Source organism: Argiope bruennichi, chromosome 4, assembly GCF_947563725.1.
Source record: "Argiope bruennichi chromosome 4, qqArgBrue1.1, whole genome shotgun sequence".
In the NCBI taxonomy this organism is placed as follows: Eukaryota; Metazoa; Arthropoda; class Arachnida; order Araneae; family Araneidae; genus Argiope; species Argiope bruennichi.
Window position 1 is genome coordinate 52,097,822 of NC_079154.1, and position 22,438 is coordinate 52,120,259.

General features: G+C 29.0%; 1 protein-coding gene across 6 annotated transcripts in view; it reads right to left on the reverse strand.

Moving 5' to 3' along the window:
- The window catches only part of LOC129966581 (TNF receptor-associated factor 4-like), a 357,557-nt gene that overhangs the window by 147,938 nt on the left and 187,181 nt on the right, over positions 1-22,438 (reverse strand). The window contains exon 1 of one of the 6 annotated variants that reach the window (XM_056081046.1): positions 18,568-18,644. The exons of 4 other annotated variants lie outside the window; for them this stretch is intronic. In XM_056081046.1, the coding sequence (XP_055937021.1) occupies positions 18,568-18,632 (65 nt within the window). In that variant the 5' untranslated portion in view covers positions 18,633-18,644. Of the gene's footprint in view, positions 1-11,143; positions 11,246-18,567; positions 18,645-22,438 lie in introns of those variants that run through there. One more of the 6 variants, XM_056081055.1, reaches the window with a different exon arrangement.

The window sequence follows — 22,438 nt, forward strand, 5'->3', positions numbered from 1 at the left end:
TAACTATTTTCGAATGTTTTTCGAAAAAGTCATACTGAACGTAGCCACATACCTTAGAGATCGTAAGGAGGATGTATAACAAGGCGATTCCATGTAAGTAATTACAAAATTTAAGCAAATAACTTTCACTTTGTGAATAACAGTCATTAAAAAAATAAGAACAATGAGTATTTTTGACTAATTTCTCTCTTCTACAAGTTAAAAAAAATGGATATAAACATAAATAAGCACACTATCATTGGATTCTAGAATATTTCTTATTGTATTTTTTTTTTCATGAAATGTTTGTTTTAACTACAGTTGATTGCAGAGATTCGTACAGGTTGTAGAAATCGTCATATAACGTCTAAAAAGTTTATTATAAGATGAAATATTATTTTAAAATGTTAAGAGCGAAACAGATTATCTTAAGGTCACATTTTCGCTATTCTGTGACATTACAATCAGTATTTACTCTGAAGTCATCGAGATCGTATTGCGACATAGTAAATTATTAACAAAGTGATGCTAATTATTATTACAAAATAATAAGGATTTCAAAATACTAAAGTGTATGCAGAACATAGTACTTCTTTATTTTGATACTAGCTATTATTAGCAACCGGCTGGATCGCCGGAAATATTAACTTGTTTACTTTCATTTAAATTCCTCATACAAATTTTAAATGTTCTTGATTCGCCCAAAAAATATTTTTAAGCATAAAACTGTTATAGATAACTGTTAATTGAGCCTTAAACATGCTCTATTCATAGTGCATATGAGCCATCTTAATAGAATCAAATCCTATGACATCATAAGGCTAATAATGATATAATTGTCCGGATAATCTATCTTTTAATTTTGGCGGCTCTGTAATGTCACTTACTTATTCTTCACGTAATACGCAGATATTAAAAAGAATCCTTCCATGATGAAAAAAAATCAAACGATTAAATATTTGTTGGAAAATTGAAAGCGGGTTGAATTTTATTTCAGCAATGCAATCTGTTATTAAAAATTATTCAATAAAGGTTTCAAAATCAGCTGGAATGGTCTTCTCAAAATTTTCTCTCATACTCTCTCAGAAAGTTGTAATCTCCGAAGACGCCTTACATGGCATTGGCGTACAATAGTTACGAAATATTAACTTTTGGCGTGAATTTAGCATTTTGAATGAATTTATCGCGTCGTCCTTGGCGAGTTTTTTGGCAATTAATCCCTGGTGTGCATTATTAAGAGTATCCAAAAACCGAATTTGTGTTTCAAATACATTTTTTCCCACCGATTGAAACACTAATTTGACACAAAAATGCACGTGTAGTCACAAAATCCCGTACCAAATTTGATATATTTCAGTCATTGCATTTTTTGAGTAGTCGCGTTTACATGCTTCTGAAAGTACAGACCGACAGACGGTCAATCCCTTGTTGGATTTGGCTCAAAATTTGACAGGTGTCTTTAATACAGATGTTAATTCTGCGTACCGAATTTTATTTTATTAGCTCTTTCTTTTTTAATTATCGATCTAAAAAGTGGATATTAGTTAAAATCTTGAGTTCGGATTTTTCGACGATTACTATATTTGCTCTATGCTACGTATACGAGAAAGTAAAAATTGTCGAAATTCAGGAAAAAATTTTCACGATGATTAAATTAGAATCATTAAAAAGGAAAGTTTTTGAAATAATGCAAAAATCATTTTTGTGCTATAATAATTTCGTAAATAAAAAAAAACCCTATTAAATTTTTGTTTGATTTTTAATTAAATCTTTAAGGAAATTGCTCTGAGATGCATATTTCCAAGTATATGTGTTCCAAATTTGGCAACTTTAAGACTAAATTTGGCAAGTATTATCTACCAAAAGACACAAAGAACATCACATACAGAGATACACGTATAAATATACACACATTCATCTTAATGAGCAGCAAAGATAAAACTGGTATTGTTTTAAAACTTTACACTTTGAAGTAATTGCGATAGCACTATAATATCATCATAGAACCTTGCTGAGCGAACATTTCCAGTACTTTTTAAAAAATAATTTATTCGTCCTTTTCCTCTCAAAATCCAGTAATCGATTTTTTAACTAAAAAGAAAAAAAAGTTTCAAAAATAAGCAACATTATGAAAGAAGCAGACGAGATGGGTCGTTGAAGCAGCAGACGATAAAATCCCTCCGGGACAGGAAGTGGGTGGAGCTCTCTCTCTCTTTTGTGCTAACACGGAAAGAAATTAAGGAGTATGAGAACGGCGCGTTCGAATGTGGAAACTCGTTTCTTAATTCCTAAGTAGCGGTTATCTCAAGCAGAGGGGAAAAAAATTAAGAAGTCTTATAGTATACACTGCCACTTCCTTATAAAAATTGCCTAACATTACAATTGACAATGCCATCCAAAAAAAATTCTATTCAGTAGATCTCACTGAAATACTAATAGCTTTTTATATTATTTTTGGTTTCTACATCTTCGGATAACCAGATCATCAATCCTTTTCAAAATGACTTTTTAAAATTGGATAGAATTAGACAGAGGTTTACCTTTTTTTTTTTTTTTTTTTTGAAATCTTCATTTGCACCATTTTTTAACGAAGTCCACTCTATACCTAACTTAAATCCAACAAGAGAATTTCATTTGATTGGATGAAATAAAACTTTACTTTGAAGCTATTTGAAATTAATGAAACTTCATGTATTTTTAATCCTCGCTAAAAGAAGGAAACATTAAAACCAACACCTTATTGTTCAAACGTCGTACAAGAGGATTCTTATATACAGTTCACTCCCGAGTATCAGGCCTGATATGGCGGAAGGGTAGGCTGGATAACAAAGAAGCCGGATATGCCAGAGCTCTATGAATTCAATTCTTTGCCCCAATACCAGAAGACAAAAGTTTTTATACCAAAACTCACTGTTAAAATATGTATTTTCTCATTTCGTATTGAGTACTAAACCCTCCATTTATCTCAAGTCATGTAGAATGTGAAAGCGACCCGGTGAAACATAAAAGCCGTTGTTGGTTTTTGTTGTTAGACCAGAATCTAGTCGTTGTATAACACTTAATTTCTCCTCCATAGTCACTACACCCTTTTTTCGGTTACCACCCATTTTGAAATCTTCAATGTGGTACACTTAAAAATTTAGCATACCCCAATTACAATTTATGAATATTGTACTTACTGTGCATTTATAATCAGGAGCAGCGGCAACAATTGAGATCCGTTACACACTGACGAAACAATGAACGACGAGCAGAACGCTGCTCTTTCACAAGTTGTATTTTGCACATGACACGTAAGAGGATCATAGCAGACCCACTTCAAATGCCTTAGCAATATTATCAATGCAAAGCCCATCTTCATCGTTTAATTACGACAAAAGAAAGCTAGGCCGGATAGTACGGAAACCGGATAAACGCGAACCGGATGCTCGGGAGTGTACCGTATTTGCTAACACCGCATACACAGCACTTATATAAAATAGGTCTCAAAGAGATATACAATTCGGGAATAAAGAGAGATATATGCTATTTTCTTACTATTCTGAACCATAGTCAAATGATGAAGATATTTTCATTCCATATCGGCATTTCCATTCCACTTAGAAAGGATACTATTGACCAGCGATAGATTTGCCACACTAAATTCTCAGAAACGGGGTATCTTTTGATGGAACAAAATCTCACTATGCGACCTAGGGTTGCGAATCCAACATTACGCCACAAGGTCAACATGGAAAGCAAATCTTGAATCGAATGGATACTGTTATCAGTGACAACTCCGAAACTTAACGGAGGATATTCAAACTGGAAATATGGTAAAAGTTTTACAACGTATGTTATTACACAGAATTAAATAATCCTGAACGATTCTTACAAGATACTAAGCTACCTATCTTTCATTCAACCTCATCTTCTTATCTATTTATTGTTGTAGAAATTAGTAAAACAAAGGACTATCCATATTAAGTCCTACTTATCAGATATTTCTTACTTATCAGGCCCAATGTACTATAATCCTTTCATCAATATCGTAACATTTGAATCGATGCTTTTGAAAATTCATATTTATCATCACCAATCAATATTAACTATAATCGGATTACATCTGAAGCGAAAGTGGTTAATTTTAAAGTTGTTTTTTTTAATAGCGCAAAAAGTGTTTTAGAATACATTTAACTATCGATTGCCAGCAATGTACTTTTCGTAATTTCAATCTAAGTTTAAAAGATAAATTTTAAAAAAAATACTAGCTGCATATTATCGGAAAAGTTAATAAGAAAAACCCAGTAACAAAATTTTTAAGGAATGATTATTTTTCTAAAAATACCAATAACTGGTATTCAGTGTCAATATCTCAATGCGTCCGTCCTATTTAAAAGAAAAAATGAATCCAAAATAATGCGTTGTCAAACAATTCAGGTTAAAGTGCTTCGAATATTTGAATTGACCTTTGAATCGGTTGCTTACAAACAGATATTGAGGGAGAATTTCATCAGGAATAGTTTCAATCAAATTATATGTCGAATGGCATAAACATGCGGAATTCTTTTTTCTATATTTATCAGTTTCTTATATTTAATTATCCACACCACTTGAAAACTTTTTACACACTTTGATATTTTCACAGTTTTTTTAAAATCATCACCGAAGACCTAGAGAAGAAGAAACGTGTCTCAAAGCAGTAAACTCAATGTTTTTTTTGTTTTTTTTTTCAAATTTTTCATTTTAACTCAGAACCATCAGAAAATTCTAATTCCAATCGATTACCATCAATTAACGGCAAGAATGAATATATATTTTCTGGATCTGCTACCTCCATTTTCTTTTAAAATACAGATTCTTGAATTTAAATTTAAAAAGCAGAGCCATGAGCTTATTTAGTATATTCCTTTTGCTCTTATAAATATGTAAATCATATCAAAATTAATTCCAGTTTAAGTAGATTTCAAAAAATTGTTTTTTCATTCTTATATGAACACAGGTTTTCTGGTTTCTGATTTTTATACTAAAACATCAAAGAAACTTTAATTAAATAGGAAACTTTTCTTCTTAATGCTCGGATTATACAATTGCGATTGGTCCATCGATGATTTACTCAGAACATTGATTCGGTTTTTTTTCTTTCGTTGCCATAAAAAAATTGATGAATTAAAGATTATAAAATCATGCTAAAAAAAGGCTCGGAGATTCAGAATAAAACTGAAATCTGTTGATTTAAAGAGTCCAATTACGGTTATAGTTAAATCAAAGGGAAAAAAATCAAGCTGTGTTCTTTTTATTTTGATCTGTTGCCATCGGAGACTTCCGTAAACAAAATTCAAGTTCGTAAAAAAAAATAAAGCAAGACTAGTTTATTCTTTGTTTCTGACAACGTTCTCTGTTAACAAAGAAAAAAGAATACACAAGAACAAATCCGATTGAAGTCCTAGGTGATTGTTCCACAGTTGTCGAGTCATTTAGAAGACAGTCACAAATGACATTCGTTAAGAGTTTTACTTCTTGCTGAATGGACTTATTTAAAATTCTTCTTTAGATTTCTTCTCTTCAGTGAGGAGGTAAAATTGATTTTCTGTAATGGTTAGGGTCGTCTTTCTTTTGTTTATTCTTACTTTCTTTTGTTATTTTTAATCAGGAACATTCTGATGTTAATGCGGGTAGCAGAAAGAAAGCTTTCAGAAGAGGGGAAAAAAGATTGAAAATCACTAATAGTCTTATTTTATTAATATTAAAGTTATTCATACCAAAGGACACATTCCCAGCGTAATGATTTCGTATTTCTATTAGAACAGACAACAGAGTAAACGTGACTTGGGAATCAAGAGTTCTCATTTTAGTTCCTTGCAACAATAAGTTTTTTTAACTGTTTATACAGATTGATGAAGAAATTATAGAACATTAAATTGACTTTCTCATTATTATTATGCAGCTACTTGTACTTTTGATGTGTTTTGAAATTATATTGTATTTAGACACGTCTTACAGAAATAATTACCAATATTTCAGATATTTTAATAACTACAGGAATAATGAATGCTGTCTCAGAAGAAATAAACATGCTTTTTTTAAAAACAAAATTTAGGCATATTTTGATATGCACATTTATCACGACATTTTCTTAGCTAAGATTTTGAAGAAAAAAATCACATGATGATGCTTATAAGCTAACACACAGTGTTACAGGCATGAGGAAAAAATCCTTTAAAACGATCTATAGGATAGATCATTGGACCTCATGTTATCAAATTTAGCATATAATTTTTTCTTAGATAAAAGGTACACACTAAGCAAGACTTGTGTACAATATTTTTTATTAGATTTCTTTGCTTAAAAATTAATTAAAGATCTAAAGTTCTCATCATTTAGATTGCATTAATACACAAAAGATATTTTAAAATCACCTTAAAGTTCAAAAATTATTTCCTTAATATTAGTTTTATTTTGTACATTGCTTGTGAAATTTTATATATTTTTAAAAGATTTTTAATTTTACTGTAAGTGTTTTGATTGTTATATAATTCAAGAGTAAATTTTAAAATGGAAATAAAGATAGCTAATCAAGATTGCTAAGACATAATGCTATAAAATTTCGAACTAGAGTTCCGATTGTCTTTAAAACTTCTTTTAGTAAGATTTTCATTACTATATACATAATTTTGCAGATGAGTGGTCTAAAAGAAGACAAATTCGGAATTTATTTTTTTCATGAGAGGGCATGGTTTATACACGAGGAGATGTAACGCGTCTATTTACTTCAATATAATTACTAATATTATATATGTTATGATATCTTTCAATCTAATTTAAATCTTTAATTATTTTCCTATTTTTTTTATCGTAAATTAGTCCATGTTACTTTATTCTAAAATTCTCTTATTTCCTGATCCAAATCCCACTTTTTTTATTTAATTATTTCTAATATGCACTCTAAAAAATTGTTGAGTTAAGAATTCTCACGCTACAAGCGAAGAGATAAACATCCTTAAGATTCATAGAATTCCTCCAAAGATACTTAAGATTATCTTTCCTGAATCGACACATACCAATGAAATCCCTATAAGAATCTCTTAGTAAAAGCACAACGGAAAAAATTTCCCACATTTTACTATTGTATCTAGATGTAGATAGACGCGTTTCATTGCTTCTCCCGCTGTGCAAACCATGTCCTCTCATGAAAAAATAAATTGAACTTAATTTGAAATTTGTCTTTTTTCGATCACTCATCTACAAAATTATGTTTATATATATACATATATAGCCTTCACCATCACATTTTTAAAAAATATTTTTAAAGTATCCAGATTTCTAAAAGCACAACTTTATTTCGATGGGCAAATTAACAATAATAAAAAAATATTTCCCGGTTTAACTTCATTTCTGTAATTTAGGCGATAAATAAGAATAGATACAGAAGTATGCGAATATAGGTAAAATCTTCCTCAGAAAATAAACTAACAATGAATCGACATGTAGTAAAAAAAATATGTCTGTGTTTGAACAGATGCTTTAATTAAATTCTAAAGTAAAAGTCAGAGACTTTAGAACTAGATTCAACAAGTTAAAGGTATGCAAGATTGTACTAAAACTCTTTAATGTTTTGTTGCAAAAGATAATAATAGTACAAGATAGTACTACTGTTTCAAAAAAGGAACAGAAATAGATAGCTTTCATTAGAGTTTCCAATAGTTCGACTGTTTTGAAGTAAAACATGTGAAGGAAAAAGGTACGAAAATTTCATCATTCTTTTTATCTATACTTATATAAAGCTCAATGTGTGTGTGTGTCTGGCTCTACAGGCTAAACCGTTTGACCTACAGCTACCAAATTTGGTACATGTATACCTTGGAGGTCGGGAATGTGCACCTGGGGTTTCTTTTTTCGAATTTTTAATTAGAATTTTAATTATTAATTAAAAACTAACTTTCCCGCCAAAAAAATCTTCCATTTTCCCCACCGCCAACTTTCCCACCAAAAAAAATCTTCTCATTTTCCCCACCGTCAAATGAGTAAGGCTTCAGTTTTTTTCCCAACAGTAATGAGGCTAGGCTTAACATTTTTCGGCCGATTATTTCAAACGATTCTGTTTATTTTCTTAATGTTTGATGCATTTAAAATTAAACATTGTTAATGAATCAATCTTTCAGATTCATTCTGAAGTACTTTTGAATTAAAATAAAACAGAATAAAGGAAATTAAAAATGTCTAATCTGCATAGCGTTACCCCAACTGGCGTATAAAAATTCACGCATTTGCGTTACCCCAACTAGCGTATAAAAATTCACGCATTTGCGTTACCGTAACTGGCGTTGAAAATTCACGCATGCGCATTGTGTTCTGATTGTTGACAAATGTTATCAATGGATGAGGACTTGAGTTAAATTATTTTATGGTTAGTTGCATGCTTTTGTAATTAAATTGTATTTATGTTAGTTATATATTTTTTTGTATATGCTTATAGTTTTAAGTACATCGTTTTTTAAGTAGTTTTTTTAACCTGTTTTCAACCGATTACTTTAAACGATTCGTTTTATTTTCTTAGTGTTTGATGCATTTAAAATTAAACATTAATAATGAATCGATCTGGTCATGATGAATCTGAGAAAATTTTGTTGACAAATTCTTGAAATGTTACATAAATGAAGAAAAATATTCTTTATTGCCAATAAAGTTTAAACGCTCAGTGACTCTGTTTTCAGTAATTTTACAAAAAAAAAAAATACTTTGTTTCAGTAAAAAATATTATATTAATTGCAGATTAATCCTTTCCACTTTAATTTAAAGTATAAATTCTGCGGGAGCTAACAGAAAATTAGAGAGATACATATTACGCTATGACTGAAGGCCTTTATAATATTATGAGTGAATTACATAATTATTCAAAATTTGAAGTTTTAAAATATTTTGATGAAGAAGCTATTAAAGTAGGAATTGCATAAAATATTTAATTATTAAAATTTTTAACGAATATTAAGATTGGCGAACCGGTTGGTCGCCAAAGGCGGCTAGTATATAATAAATTATTTAGATGAATAATTTCAGAAAAACTTTGAAAACCAATTCCTTTATATTAACAGGCGAAGATATACTCAACTTTTAATTTAAATAATTATAAATAAGTTATTATTTAGTTATTTTTTATTAATAATAACTTATTTATAAATAAGTTATTATTAATCATTTATCATGCTACGTTTCATTTAGAAGTTGCAAACATTATGTCATGAATATTAATCGAAACCAATTATTCAATATATGCAGGCAGTAAAAAACAATCAAGTTTCATTTAAACAAAAATAATAAAAAGTTTTGAGGTATTACAAGGAACATTTAAATTTTAATCAACCAAGCAAAAGAATCAGTATCATTGTTAATTATATTATTCTAATAAATTCTAAAATAATTATAAATAATGTATAATATTCTAAATTAATAATAATATTTAATTCACGAAATAATAATTTTCAGTAATGATATAAATTATTTTTATCTTTAAGATTATACACGATTTTGCTTGCTAGGAAATAAAACAAACGCTTATAATGTTCTCCTGGTGGCTAAATTGATACCTTAGAAAACTATATATTTAGAGAAACATGTAATTAAACTTTGTTTTTAGTGTATGATTATATCTAAGAAGATAATAAAGGTACAATAAATATTCTTTAAAAAAAGACAAAAAGTTGAAAATCCTTTCTGCCATATTAGTACGAAAAAAATCTCGGTCAAATTATTGAGGTGAAAATGTTTATTTTTCATATTTCAAAACCAAGTAAACAATAGGCTACGATTTTGAATAAATTTGAAATAAATTTCGCATATTCTTTGACAGCATTATTTCTTTGCAAGCAGATTTTAAATACAAAAAAAAGAGAAAGAAAATAAGGAGTAATCAAAGGATAGTGATTATTCTGAAAGAATAAATTATAAATAAATAATTTTAAAAACATACAAATAAAAAAAAGAATAATCAAAAGACGTTGATTATTCTAAAAAAAAAAAAAAAAAAAGGCAAATTATAAATCAATTTTAAAAAAATAAATTAAAAAAACGAACGATAATAAATTTCAAGGTAAAATAAATGAAATGATTCCTCATAGGAATATACCTTTAAGCAACATATTTGTGAAACGAAGCGAACTGAGAAGGAAAGTGATATCTAAAGAGAAAGTTAATGAATTGCATCAAACTTCTCAAACATCAGAAATGGCAGCTATTGTGGGAATAAATTTATTCCACGAGAAAATTCTTTAAATGCAAAGATATTTCTCACGTTATCAGATTCGATAAGGTCATTTTCATAGCATTCAATTTGAAATTCAGCAAGCCAAAATTTTAAAATTATCTAACAATTTACAGATGATATAACAAGACTTTTTTTTTTTTTTTTACAGAGTTCACTGATCGTCAAGGTCATATTGCACGATGGGCAACTGTTAAATGAAGCATTTCTTATGTGATGACGGAAGAATGATTGTAATTTCAAATCAGAACAAAAATGTTATTTTTATTTGAAAAGAAAAAAGAAAATCATTACAGCCAAGAATTCACATTTAATTCCATTGGAAATAAATTTTTAGCAATCAAAGCCTGAAAAACACTTAAAACAGGAAATTTAAACTTGGTAATAGATTAAAAAATTTATAAATGAATTTATTCAAGTTGGAAAAAAAATAATGCATTAAAATTCGAATTCTCAGTATATGGGCTCACATGGAGATTATAATTTTTTTAAAAATTACATAGAATTAATATAATAAAGGATCTATTCTTTAATTCAGAAATAAATTAAAATTTACTTTGACAATATATTACATATAAACAGTAAACAGACTATCATGCAAAATTTATTGAAGGCGAGTTCATTGATGAATTTATTGATGCGCTTAAAACTAATATGGAAAGTCGTAATCCAAAATTATTAAGTGCTGATATCGAAACATACTGAAAAAAAATCCTATATTTGAAACGCCTAATAATCCTATGTTTTTAATATTATTAATACATTTTTATTAAACTGAAAATTTTGAAACAAGGAAATATCTTCTTATCATTTTAACTCTTCCTAAAATCTGCACAATTTCTCCTCCACTTTCAGCTAAAAGAGGACTATTTTTTCATCAATCAATAAAAACTGTAAAACGCAATCCGTTTCACAAACACACCTTACCTGCAAACCGATATTTCGATTTATTGAACTGAATGCCCGACTGAGTATCAACAGTTTGTTGCCACTGCCAGCCAACAAATTCCAATCACGGCAGACCAGATGGTACAAGCTCGCACGCACAAGAGCTTTCTTTTTGTATCGATTGCTTAGAATGAAAGCGCACAGCAGGTGTTCGTTTCTCAAGTAGATTGCTTACGTTGTCGAGTTGTATTTTTGTCTGTTTGAGCAATTAAAAGAAAAGTGTTCTGTAGCTGTATATCTAGAACAGATGCGGGTGACAGGCTATTAAGAATTCGTTCTTCCGTTGCAAACGATAGTGACTATTTCTAATCTTGATATAGTTTCATTTTTTATAATGAATTTATAAATTAAATTGCAAATTCAAGTATTTATTCAAGTTTTGAGTTCAAAAGAGTTCTCTATTTGATTAATAAAAACTTTCGAAAAAGAAAAACAAATACAAAAAAATATCGCAGAATAATCATCATCAAAGGCTCTTATACCATCGTTCTTATTATTCATTTTTGTATTCTTTTTTATTTTTATGTAACGATTTTTAAGTTAGTCGAACAGTTCAAAAGAGTCAATTCATAAATTGGAAAAGCAGAATGGCAACCACATCTGTACATTTCCCATACGTACATTCATCGTTTTACTTTCTGCTATGATGCAACGTTCTTTCTGTAACAGCAAAGATGCGCGGTGGGCTCTAAAATGAAACAGATGCATCGCACTTCAAGAGGATCGTGTAAATATAAAATTCATCTAAATTGCTCTTGGAGGAGTTTATAATAATTCGGAATAACTTTTTTTATATATATATTTCCAGTATTCTCAAGAATAGATAACACAGACAAAGAATAATACTTCCGTTATCAATTGTTTAACAATTTGTTTCCTGTCATTGCAAATCAGTACTAAAGCAGTTAATTCTAATCTAATAATCAGAATTTGTCTAAGTTTCTTTTTGATTACTTTCTTTGGTATCTGTTATCTTAATTGAAACTAACTTGAAAATGATTTCATTTGCCATCATTAAATTTAGATAATTTATGAAATGCAGTTAAAGTACTGAATAATTTATGCATATTATATATATATATATATATATATATATATATATATATATATATATATATATATATATATACGCCAGTTTAGTGTGTTGATTCTCTTTTGCACAAAGTTTCTTAAAAATATTTTTTATTACAATTTTTAATTTGAAAGCCTATTTATTGAATATTGAATTTATAATTCTGGAAGTGAAAAGTAGATATCTTGCTTGGTTATAAAAAAATAAGAATGTAGGATAATACTAAAAGTCAACATTCTAAAATAATACTATTTAATCTGTGTGTTTTGGCCGCATTTTAGCCATGATAAAACTGTAAAATGTTTCACAGCTCCCCAATTTTTTCTTAAATATTTCAGTATTTAAAAGCAAAAAGGATAATATGAATTGAAAAGTTTTTAAAGCTTGATGAATAATCATTTTAATTGGGTTTTTCTTAATCACTAACAATTAATTTTTCATTTTCTCAAGAATAACACTGGATAATTTCCCTGATTTTGAGAATGTAGAAAAAATTTTTCAACAAAAATTGAGTTTTTTTTTATCCGTCTAAAAAGGATTTAAAAATTTCTATTCTAGAATGTTGATTACATTGGAAAAACGAAAACAAGTAGGATGATACAGTTGATTAGATCGGATACCATAATTTTGATTAATATATGTATGGATTTTGCATAACATTTTTACGAATACGGACTGGAGGGAAGCAATAAATGGTTAAAAAGCACAATTTCCGAAATAAATAAAATAGAATATTATAATTAAAGAAAGATGTTATCAAATTGATGGAGACATATAATTGACATAAAAGCACTTCATTTAAATATTTGTTACTATAGTTGTAATGTTAATATCTTTGTATGTAAATTAAATTTTAAAAAGAGAAAATATGTTTTAAAATACATCATTTTTTTATGCAACAATTCACAACACTTTATGCAAAGATTTTTTTTAAACGGGAAAAAAAACCCAGCTTGACAGCCATATGCAAATCAAGGAATATTTTAGTACCCAGCAGATCTGAATATGTAACAAATTTTTAATAAGAACTTCGTAGCTTAAATTTCAAAATTCTTAGTAATTTATAATTATTAACAATGAATCGCGGCATTCGCCAATGGCTAAATGCTATTAGTCGCAATACATGGACGTATCTTTTCTTTTATAAATAATAACGAGTATTTTAAGAACAGGAAATGAAATAAGAATATAGAACCAATATCCAACCATATGGAATTGGAGTTAAGTCGAGATCTAATATTGTTCAGATTTCTAGGAAAAAAATCAGTGAAAGGATGTTAAATTTTTCAAATATTTGCCAGTCAGGTTTGAAAGCCCTCAAAAAATAGAACTTCCTTTGAAGTATTTATTCATGTTAGAAATTATCTTTGTTGCATCAGCATTTAGTATCAACAAAATTCTATAAATAAAACATGTATAATTATCAAAATGCTGGATCATCATTTTGGATTCTTTTAATCCGTAAGATTGATATGGAACTAGGCAAATTTGCTTGCGTTACGAAATAGCGCTCACAGTTGTCAGAAAAGAATTTTAATAAAAATCAATTTTTACAAACAAAGAGTTCGGGAAGAATTTTTTAAAAATATCGTTTGCATTTTCCAGAAATTGTCAAGTTGAGTTGTTTAAAAAAAATCGCGTACGAGATAATCTTCAATGATGAGATGAAATAAATCTTCTATTAGAGAATTACTGGTATTCACAGTGGTCAATATCGAATTTGATCACTGTGAAAGATATCTCTTGCCGTAAGAAAAATGGCAATAGAGAATAGAATTTTTAAAAAGAAAATATTAATTTTACTTTTCTTGATTTTTTGTACTTTATTTTTGAATTAAATTTAACATTTTTACGAAAACTGAATCTTTAAATATTTTTGTTTACGAATCACACTAAATTTGAACTCGAATGTATGTAATATGTAATGTAAAGCAACGATAATCTACCTTCACTACTGACATAAACTTAGACTTTACTTATTTGTACTGTGTTAGCATTTGATATTAGTACTCTTGATGGAACAAAATAAATCATTCCTAAACAAAAGGTCAACAAAAATACAATTTCGCATAAAATTAATATGTGTTGATGATTTCTCTTAATGGAGTGTAATTTAATGGAATATAATATTGTTTACTACAGGTTTCAATAACCTTTGAATCAAATTCTTCGCTAATTGGATAAACTAACCTACCCACAGAAGACTTGCACAAGCCCTTATTCAGTAGCATTACCAAAAAATCCCGCATTTTTTCCTTCGAAAACAATACAAAATATTTTAACAGAATCGATCACAATCAAATCCCTAATTACCCGTTTCTTACTGAAAATTGTACCTTTGAAATAAAACATTCCATTGTATCTCTTGCTGCCTTTTCTTTTTGACAATAATGAACAATAAACTGAAACATAAAAATTGAATAATTTCGAAAACCGCTCATATTTACTCTTCTCTCTCATAATTCAATTCCAGAAAAAAAATAAAAACAAAAAAACCCGCACCGAAAACAACAAAAAAACTGCGCCAATGACTCCATATCATTAAATTTAAATTTACGGTTACAAAAGAGTTATTACTGTCCCTATTCGTAAATTACGAACCGTGAGAAATTACAAGAAGCACAATGGGTATTCATTATGCAGCTTCAGCCGCAAAAAAACTTACAAAATCGCACATTATGCCCGCTGAAAATCCAAAAATTGTATAAAAACTCCTCATTTGGGGCTGAGTTATTGTGATTCTCGTGACGGCTATGACCCTCCGCCTAGTATTGAAAGAGAACGAAGGCCATTGTTTTAACGTGCAGATTGCTTTTTGCGCAAGCGAAAGTTTTGCATCCGAATGGCAGCTATTCGTGTAAACAAAACAAATCGCATATAACTGCAACCGACTACTTTTCTTTTTGTAGCATCTGGATGATTTTCGAATAAATTATAGGTTTGATATCTCCTTCTACGAAACCTAGATGCAAAAGATACTTCTTTGTCATGTACATTGACACAGTACCATATTGATCAATGCTATATTTGACACAAAGAAGTATAAATCATCGAAAAAATGCGTATTTAAAGAAGCATTGGTTATTTCGTTTTTACATTTGTCGATCCATTCTCAATTGATATTAATTTTACAAAATTATTTTTTATATGGTCTAAAACCAGCTTAATTATTAAATGAATGTGCAAAATTTTGCGTATGATTATCGTACAAAGGAATTTAAATCATTAGAGAGAGAAGATATTAATTACTTGTAAAATACATGAGAAAGAACTATATTTCCCATGTAACACAGTCTGATGCACAATATTGTACGATGTTATACGATATTAATAAATATTCCACAATATTATACAATATTGCGAATATTGATCAATCATTCAATATTGTACAGTGTTTGTGTGCTACCAGGGTTAAAAGCAAATTCGAAAATTTTTAATCATTAACGACAATTTTGTTTTCATTAGAATTATATTTAAGGTTATAAAATTGTTTTCAAGATCTTTTTATAATTTAAAGCAAATTTTAATGACATTTAGTTGTTAATGATTGTTAACCTCTTCGTCGTCCGTAATGCGTCTAGCGCGCTCAAGTGAAACATTTTCAGAACGGCGTAACGCGCTGCAAGTGTCTTTCTTCATTTTAAAACGTTTTGTAAATATTTACTTGTTTGAGTTTTTATTTTCGTTTATTCTAATACTGCGAAAAACGGAGGAAAAATAGAAATTTTCGCAGACAGGAGAGGACAGTGAAAGGGTTAATCGATTGACCTTTACTACCAAGCTAATATTTATACAATCTAATGAAGTAAAAAGAATAAATGTGGTTTTTCGGGGCTGTCAAAAAATAAAAAATTCCATAAAACCTTACAAATTTTCCTTAATTTTCAACTTTCGCAATCCAAATCATCCATTGTATGACAGCCAATGTTGATGCAATAATAAATAAAAATTTTAAATGTATTCGTTTCTCACATAACACTAAATACGTCTTGCTAAATTATTTTTAATATCTAATGAACATGTAGGAGAAAAAAAGCTTGTGAACATAACAGCGCAATGTTATTAAACTTTATTTAAATGAAATACGCATTTAAATTTGTTACATGACTATGGAACCCAATTAAACAACAACGTTTCCAATTATTTATATGCTGCAATGAAGTAATTCGTGAATATATTAACATGAAATTACCTCATGCGAAATCACTTTGTCAACAACTACATAAATACGATGCAAAATAAAAAAAAAAAATGGCATTCTTACATTTATTACCTTCTGCACGTGCCCATTTCATCGAAAAAGCCTGCTTTCACCATACCTTCACCTATCTACTTCCTGAGTAGGACAAAAGGCACTCGGATTTCTTACAGAATCGACACCAAAAACCCACAGCTGCCGGCGTGCACGCAAATGGGGGACATACCAGGGGAGCAGCTGTTGGCGCGCTGGCGGTGGGTCAATAATTCTTTTTCGGATAGAAACAGCTGTTCTGAGGATGCAGGCAGCGATGGAAAGGGTTCCGAGTACGAAAAGTGAAATTTGTCATGGATTTTTCACCTGTGAAAATTTTTGCGGCCGTTGAAATGAGTTAACATGCAAAATGTTATTTTATGCTAATATGGCCAGTTGGGGTTTTCAAGAACGGGTAAATCAATATTTTCCATTCTCGTGTTCAGATATTTCCAGTGCTCAGGAAATATGAACAGATGCAATTACGACATCACAAATTTGGAATAACACTGAAGCATTAACCCTTTCGCCGTCCTTTCCTGTCCGCGAAAATTTGTTTTTCCTCTGTTTTTCGCCGCATCAGAACAAACAAAAATAAGAGCTGAAACAAATAAATATTGCAAAGCGTTTTAAACGTTTAAAATTTTTAAAATGTAAAAGAACTCTCGAAGCGCATTACGGCCGCCTTGCAGAAGTTTCACTTGAACGCTCTAGACGCGTTACGGACGAAGAGGTTAAAAAAGGAAATGAACAAATATGATTCATGACCTTCTCAAGTAAATAATAATAATAATAAAAATCTTTTATTCAATATATGAGAACATAATCGACTCATTTTCAATTATTTTTAAATTTCTGTTTATTTTATTGAAAATGGATGCAATTATAAAAATTGAATTTTGTTAATACATAACATAGCATCACCCCGCACCCCCGTGCCTACAGTACTGAATTATCTAACAGTTGGATGGACATAGACGGAGAGAAAAGAAGAGGAAGGGGGTGTACTGAAAAATGATAAAAATTGAAAATTAACATAATACAGAAACTCGAATTCTTCTACGATAATTTTTGCACTCTCTTCTACACTTCCATCAGTTTTTCATTTTTCTTTCTTTTGCCTGATGCATCCATAAATGTTTATTTTTATTTATTCAGTTTTATTTCAAAATCAATAATGACAAACATTTATATAGACTAATATCCTTCTCTCCCCCCCCCCCGAATTCTACTAAAAAAATATTTTCAAAGTTCGATTTTGATTATATGACTGGCACATATTTAATTCATTATTACTCAGATGTAATTTATCTTTTTACTTTAAGTATTTCTTTTTATTGCCAGTTCAGAATTACATTCAATTCAATGAAAAATCGATTAGTCCAATAAGTTATAAAGAATTGAAGAAAGAAAACAGGAATTATTTTCGGAATTCAATATTTTGAAAACTGATATGCCTTTTAAATTGGTTAAAATCATATGACGGCTGCAGCATTTCTTCTTGGAACTAAAAAAATCTTTTAGCACTGTTTAAACAGCATTAAGTTTTTAAAGACAGATATATTTAACGTTTGGTTGTTAAAAAAAAGCGCCTCATACCAAGTCCTAGCTTACCCTTGTTATTTCTAAACTGAGATTATCACCTTAATCTCCAAACTGTCGTGCTCTTGCTTTTTAAGTGCATCAAATTATCGCATTTTTAAATTTACAAATCCAAATTTAAAATTACACATTAATTATAATTAGAAATAAAAAAAAATATCATCTTCAAAATTGCTCTATCAAATATTTTCAACGCCATTATTTTCCAACGTAGGAATTGTCATTAAATTATATAGTTAAAAATATTTAAAAGTTTATTATCATTAATATTATTTTGGCTGTTAAAGTCATTTTCTACAAGACTGAAAATAAAAGATCACAATCAACTACAAAAGTATGCATATCTTTTCGGGTGCTATTCATTTCTTAAACAGATTAAATTCAAATGCTAATTAATCACTCTTTTTTTTAAGTACATAAAATTTACCTAACACAAATCAGGTCATTCAAAAAATGCTATTTTTCATGAATTAAATTATTTAAATCATAAATATTTACCTCTTAAATTTCTTCTTATGTCTGTATTTCGAAGGTTTGTCTACATTACAGGAAAAGCAAAACATAATCACTGTGATCCTTTCTTCACATAAAATTCCACCATCAAATATTTATTCCATCATATTAGACGAACGTTACAATTTTGAAGTTAAGCTATCTAATTTTCTGTCTTTTTTTAAATGAATGTCACAAAGGAAGAGGAAACCATTCTCACTACAAATATTCAATGAATTCTTTAACAAAAACAATTTTCAACATTCTATTATATGACTGTTATTTTAACGAATGAGTTTGATTTCATAAATGCGATTTGTAATGTATCTTTCTTTTGTTGTATTCACCCATAACGTTTTTGGGTTCTTTTGCGGAGCATTAAATTTTTAGATATCAAGATTTAGAAATTATCTAGTGCTGAAAACTACGTTTTAATTTGGATCGTAAGTTTAATTTTATAAATCATTAAACAATCAATTGATCACTAAGAAATTTGATATTAAAGGTCTGTCAGGGCAATATGAAAAAAAAGTATTGAATTCAACTCCGATCGTATATGTTCAGATCAACAACTTTCTATGGTTTGGGCTTTGGTTGAAAGTAATAGAAAGATTTCAAGGGAAAGAGTTTCATTTGCATAAAATCGTGCAAAGCGATTTTAAATTGCATATGAAGTCTTGGAAAATAATAATTCTAATAAAATTTTTGACTATAAATGAAGGCGAAGTCTAGCTTGCTTATTATAGACAGATGTCCGTCTTTCGTTTAAAGGATTCCAGGTTGCATCCTTAGTCGAATATCTATGGTTCGAAATTCGTTTGAATATTGAAATAACAGTTGAGATACTATCCTGTCTATCTACCTTTGACTAAAATCTCAAAGGATAAGGATCTATTAAGTTAAGTTAAGTTAACCGTTCTGCGATAAACCTTAAGTTAGGATCTATTAAGTTAACCGTTCTGCGATAAACCTTAAGTTAGGATCTATTAAGTTAACCGTTCTGCGATAAATCTTAAGTTAGGATCTATTAAGTTAACCATTCTGTGATAATCCTTAAGTTAGGATCTATTAAGTTAACCATTCTGTGATAATCCTTAAGTTAGGATCTATTAAGTTAACCATTCTGTGATAATCCTTAAGTTAGAATCTATTAAGTTAACCATTCTGTAATAATCCTTAAGTTAGGATCTATTAAGTTAACCGTTCTGCGATAAACCTTAGTTAGGATCTATTAAGTTAACCGTTCTGGGATAAACCTTAAGTTAGAATCTTCAAACTAACTTGTCATCATTTTGTAATCACTTATCTAGCTAAGTCGAAGTTGACTGGAAAAAAATCGGTTTGTCTCCATCACAATAAACTCATCTGGCGTTTAAATTGAAGTAAAAAATATAAATCTTGCTTTTGGAAAATTTAATTGGAAAAAGGAGTTTTTCAATTAGTACTGTTGTACTAAACAACAGAACTTTTAAATTTTTATTTTTATTTATTTTTTATTTTTTAATCTTGATATCGTTTGTTTCTCGAATTCACTACAAGATGGCGACATTGTTATCAAACCAAAATTAAATTGAACAAATCCGTTAAAGGACAGTTAAAATCAGAAAATATGAAAACAGTGCATTATCACTGAAAATACATTAGTGTGTTAAATTTCAAAACCTTGCACACCATATTGTACATGAAAAACGTCTTTTACAAAATTATCTGTTTAAAAAATATGAATCAAATCAAAGCAAATGAAAATATATAAATACTGATACAAAATCCTGTTTAGAAATCAAAATTATAATAATAAAAAGAGGAAATATTAAATAATCCAAAAATAATTCTGGAAAATTGTTGGACTAGATATAATTAAATTAATTAAATAGAAGCATGCGTATGTGATGAAATAATAAAGGACTTAATTTCGAGCAAAATCCATTCAGATGAAATCTGTTTGTGCGACTGGTCGTATATAAGTTACCATGGTAACTACGAAACGAAGAAAGTTAGATGAATGAAATTTAAAATACAGATTTAACATCTATAGCATAAACACTGAACAAATTTTGAGCCAAATCCAAAGAGTGATTGATCATCTGTCGGTCTGTAGTTTCAGAAGCATGAAAACTCGATAAATCATAAAATTGATGACTGAAATATATGAAATTCGACATGTAATTTTGTAACTATAATTTCAGTTCTGTGTCAAATTTTTAAATTTGTTCGGTAAAACACGTCCAAAAAATAAATTTAATTTTCGGATTCTATTAACCGCATATTAGGGATTAATCGCTGTGAAACTCGCCAAGGATGATACGAGAGATTCAATAAAAATGCTAAATTCACGCCAAAGGCTAATATTTCGTAACTATTGTACGCCAATGCCATGCAAGGCTTTCTATGCCATACTTAAGGTCCCCAAGTAAGTTAGTAAGGTCCTTTTGCAGAAATAATACCTTTATTAAAGTGTATGCAAGAAAGTTTTGATTAGATCATTCCTGCTGGTTCTGTTAAGTGAACATAAAAAGGATACGATCTAAGACATTAAGTACAAGGAAATACAATGTTTTTCCTTGGAAAAAAAAGGCAGGAAATGATGGGTGGGTCATCTTTCTCATGGCTACTTAAGCATTCATGACTAATAATATTCGAGAGAATGGTGCTATGTCACGTGGGGGTATATTTCATGAGTCACAAAATGTGTAAAACAATGGGTGGAGGTCTATGCAGTGTCTTAAAACGTAATTAATTAAACCAAGAAAAGATTTTTATCAATTATTTTATTATTTTAATCAAACACTGATTTTCTGAGTGCAATTGCTTTGAATGGAGCCTTTATGTAAAATGAATCGGTAATAAATATTCTGAATTTTCGGTACTAATTCTGTTTATTCTTTAAGGTTAAATTCTTGTCATTGAAATATGTTATCTTCTTTTTTATTGAATACATTAATCTCTCCTTCGCTTTACATAGCGATCTAACGGGCACTTAAAATATTTAAGAGAATTCTACATCAGTACTAAAAATTATATAAATCATATCGCTTTTTATAGAAAATTCAATTGAAATTTCAAATGATTTGCTAACATTTAACCTTTAATAAAGCTCATAAATGTCCACTTATTTAGATCACTGTTATAAGAAATCAATTAAATGAAGGCTTTAGTAGATTCATATATTGCTGATAACATTTAAAAGTCTTGATAGCCAAAAGTAGCAAAATTTGCTTACAAAATAGTTTTTTACATGACAATATTTATAACCTAGCATACTGAAATTAAATTCCGACATACGTGAGTAAACAATCATTCAAACCTTGCCATAAGGCAGAACTTAAGATATACAATTAAGATATGCAATTAGTTTTTAGATCGATAATTTTTATGTAGTAGATGTTCACAAAGAAAGGTTTTCTCAAAATTTCAATAATATTTTTAATTGAAAATCAATCGAAATGTTGGCGCATTTCCTCAAAACCTTAGGAACATATCATCATGCAGTCATTTTTTTAAAAACAATACTTTAAAACTTAAAAATAAATCTTATTATGTTACCAATTTTATTTCCAAGCATTTTTTTCCTCTACATTTGAAAAATATTGTAAAATATTTTTAAAGGTAATTTATAACAAAGATTTTAATTGTTTCAGTTTTGGAATTTATACTCACGCGCGATGCGACGATATTAAATGAATTTTTTTTCAGAGGGTACCGTCATTACTATATAATTAAGAATAAATTTTAACCAGCGGTAGTAGTCCTTCAGAAATTTACTCAAATATTAACCTTTCCCAAAAATACCTTATCCCCCCTCACACATAAAATTGTGGACAATCCACGAGTCCCTTAGAAGACATTAGCGAACAATAAGTTCGAAATATTGATCATG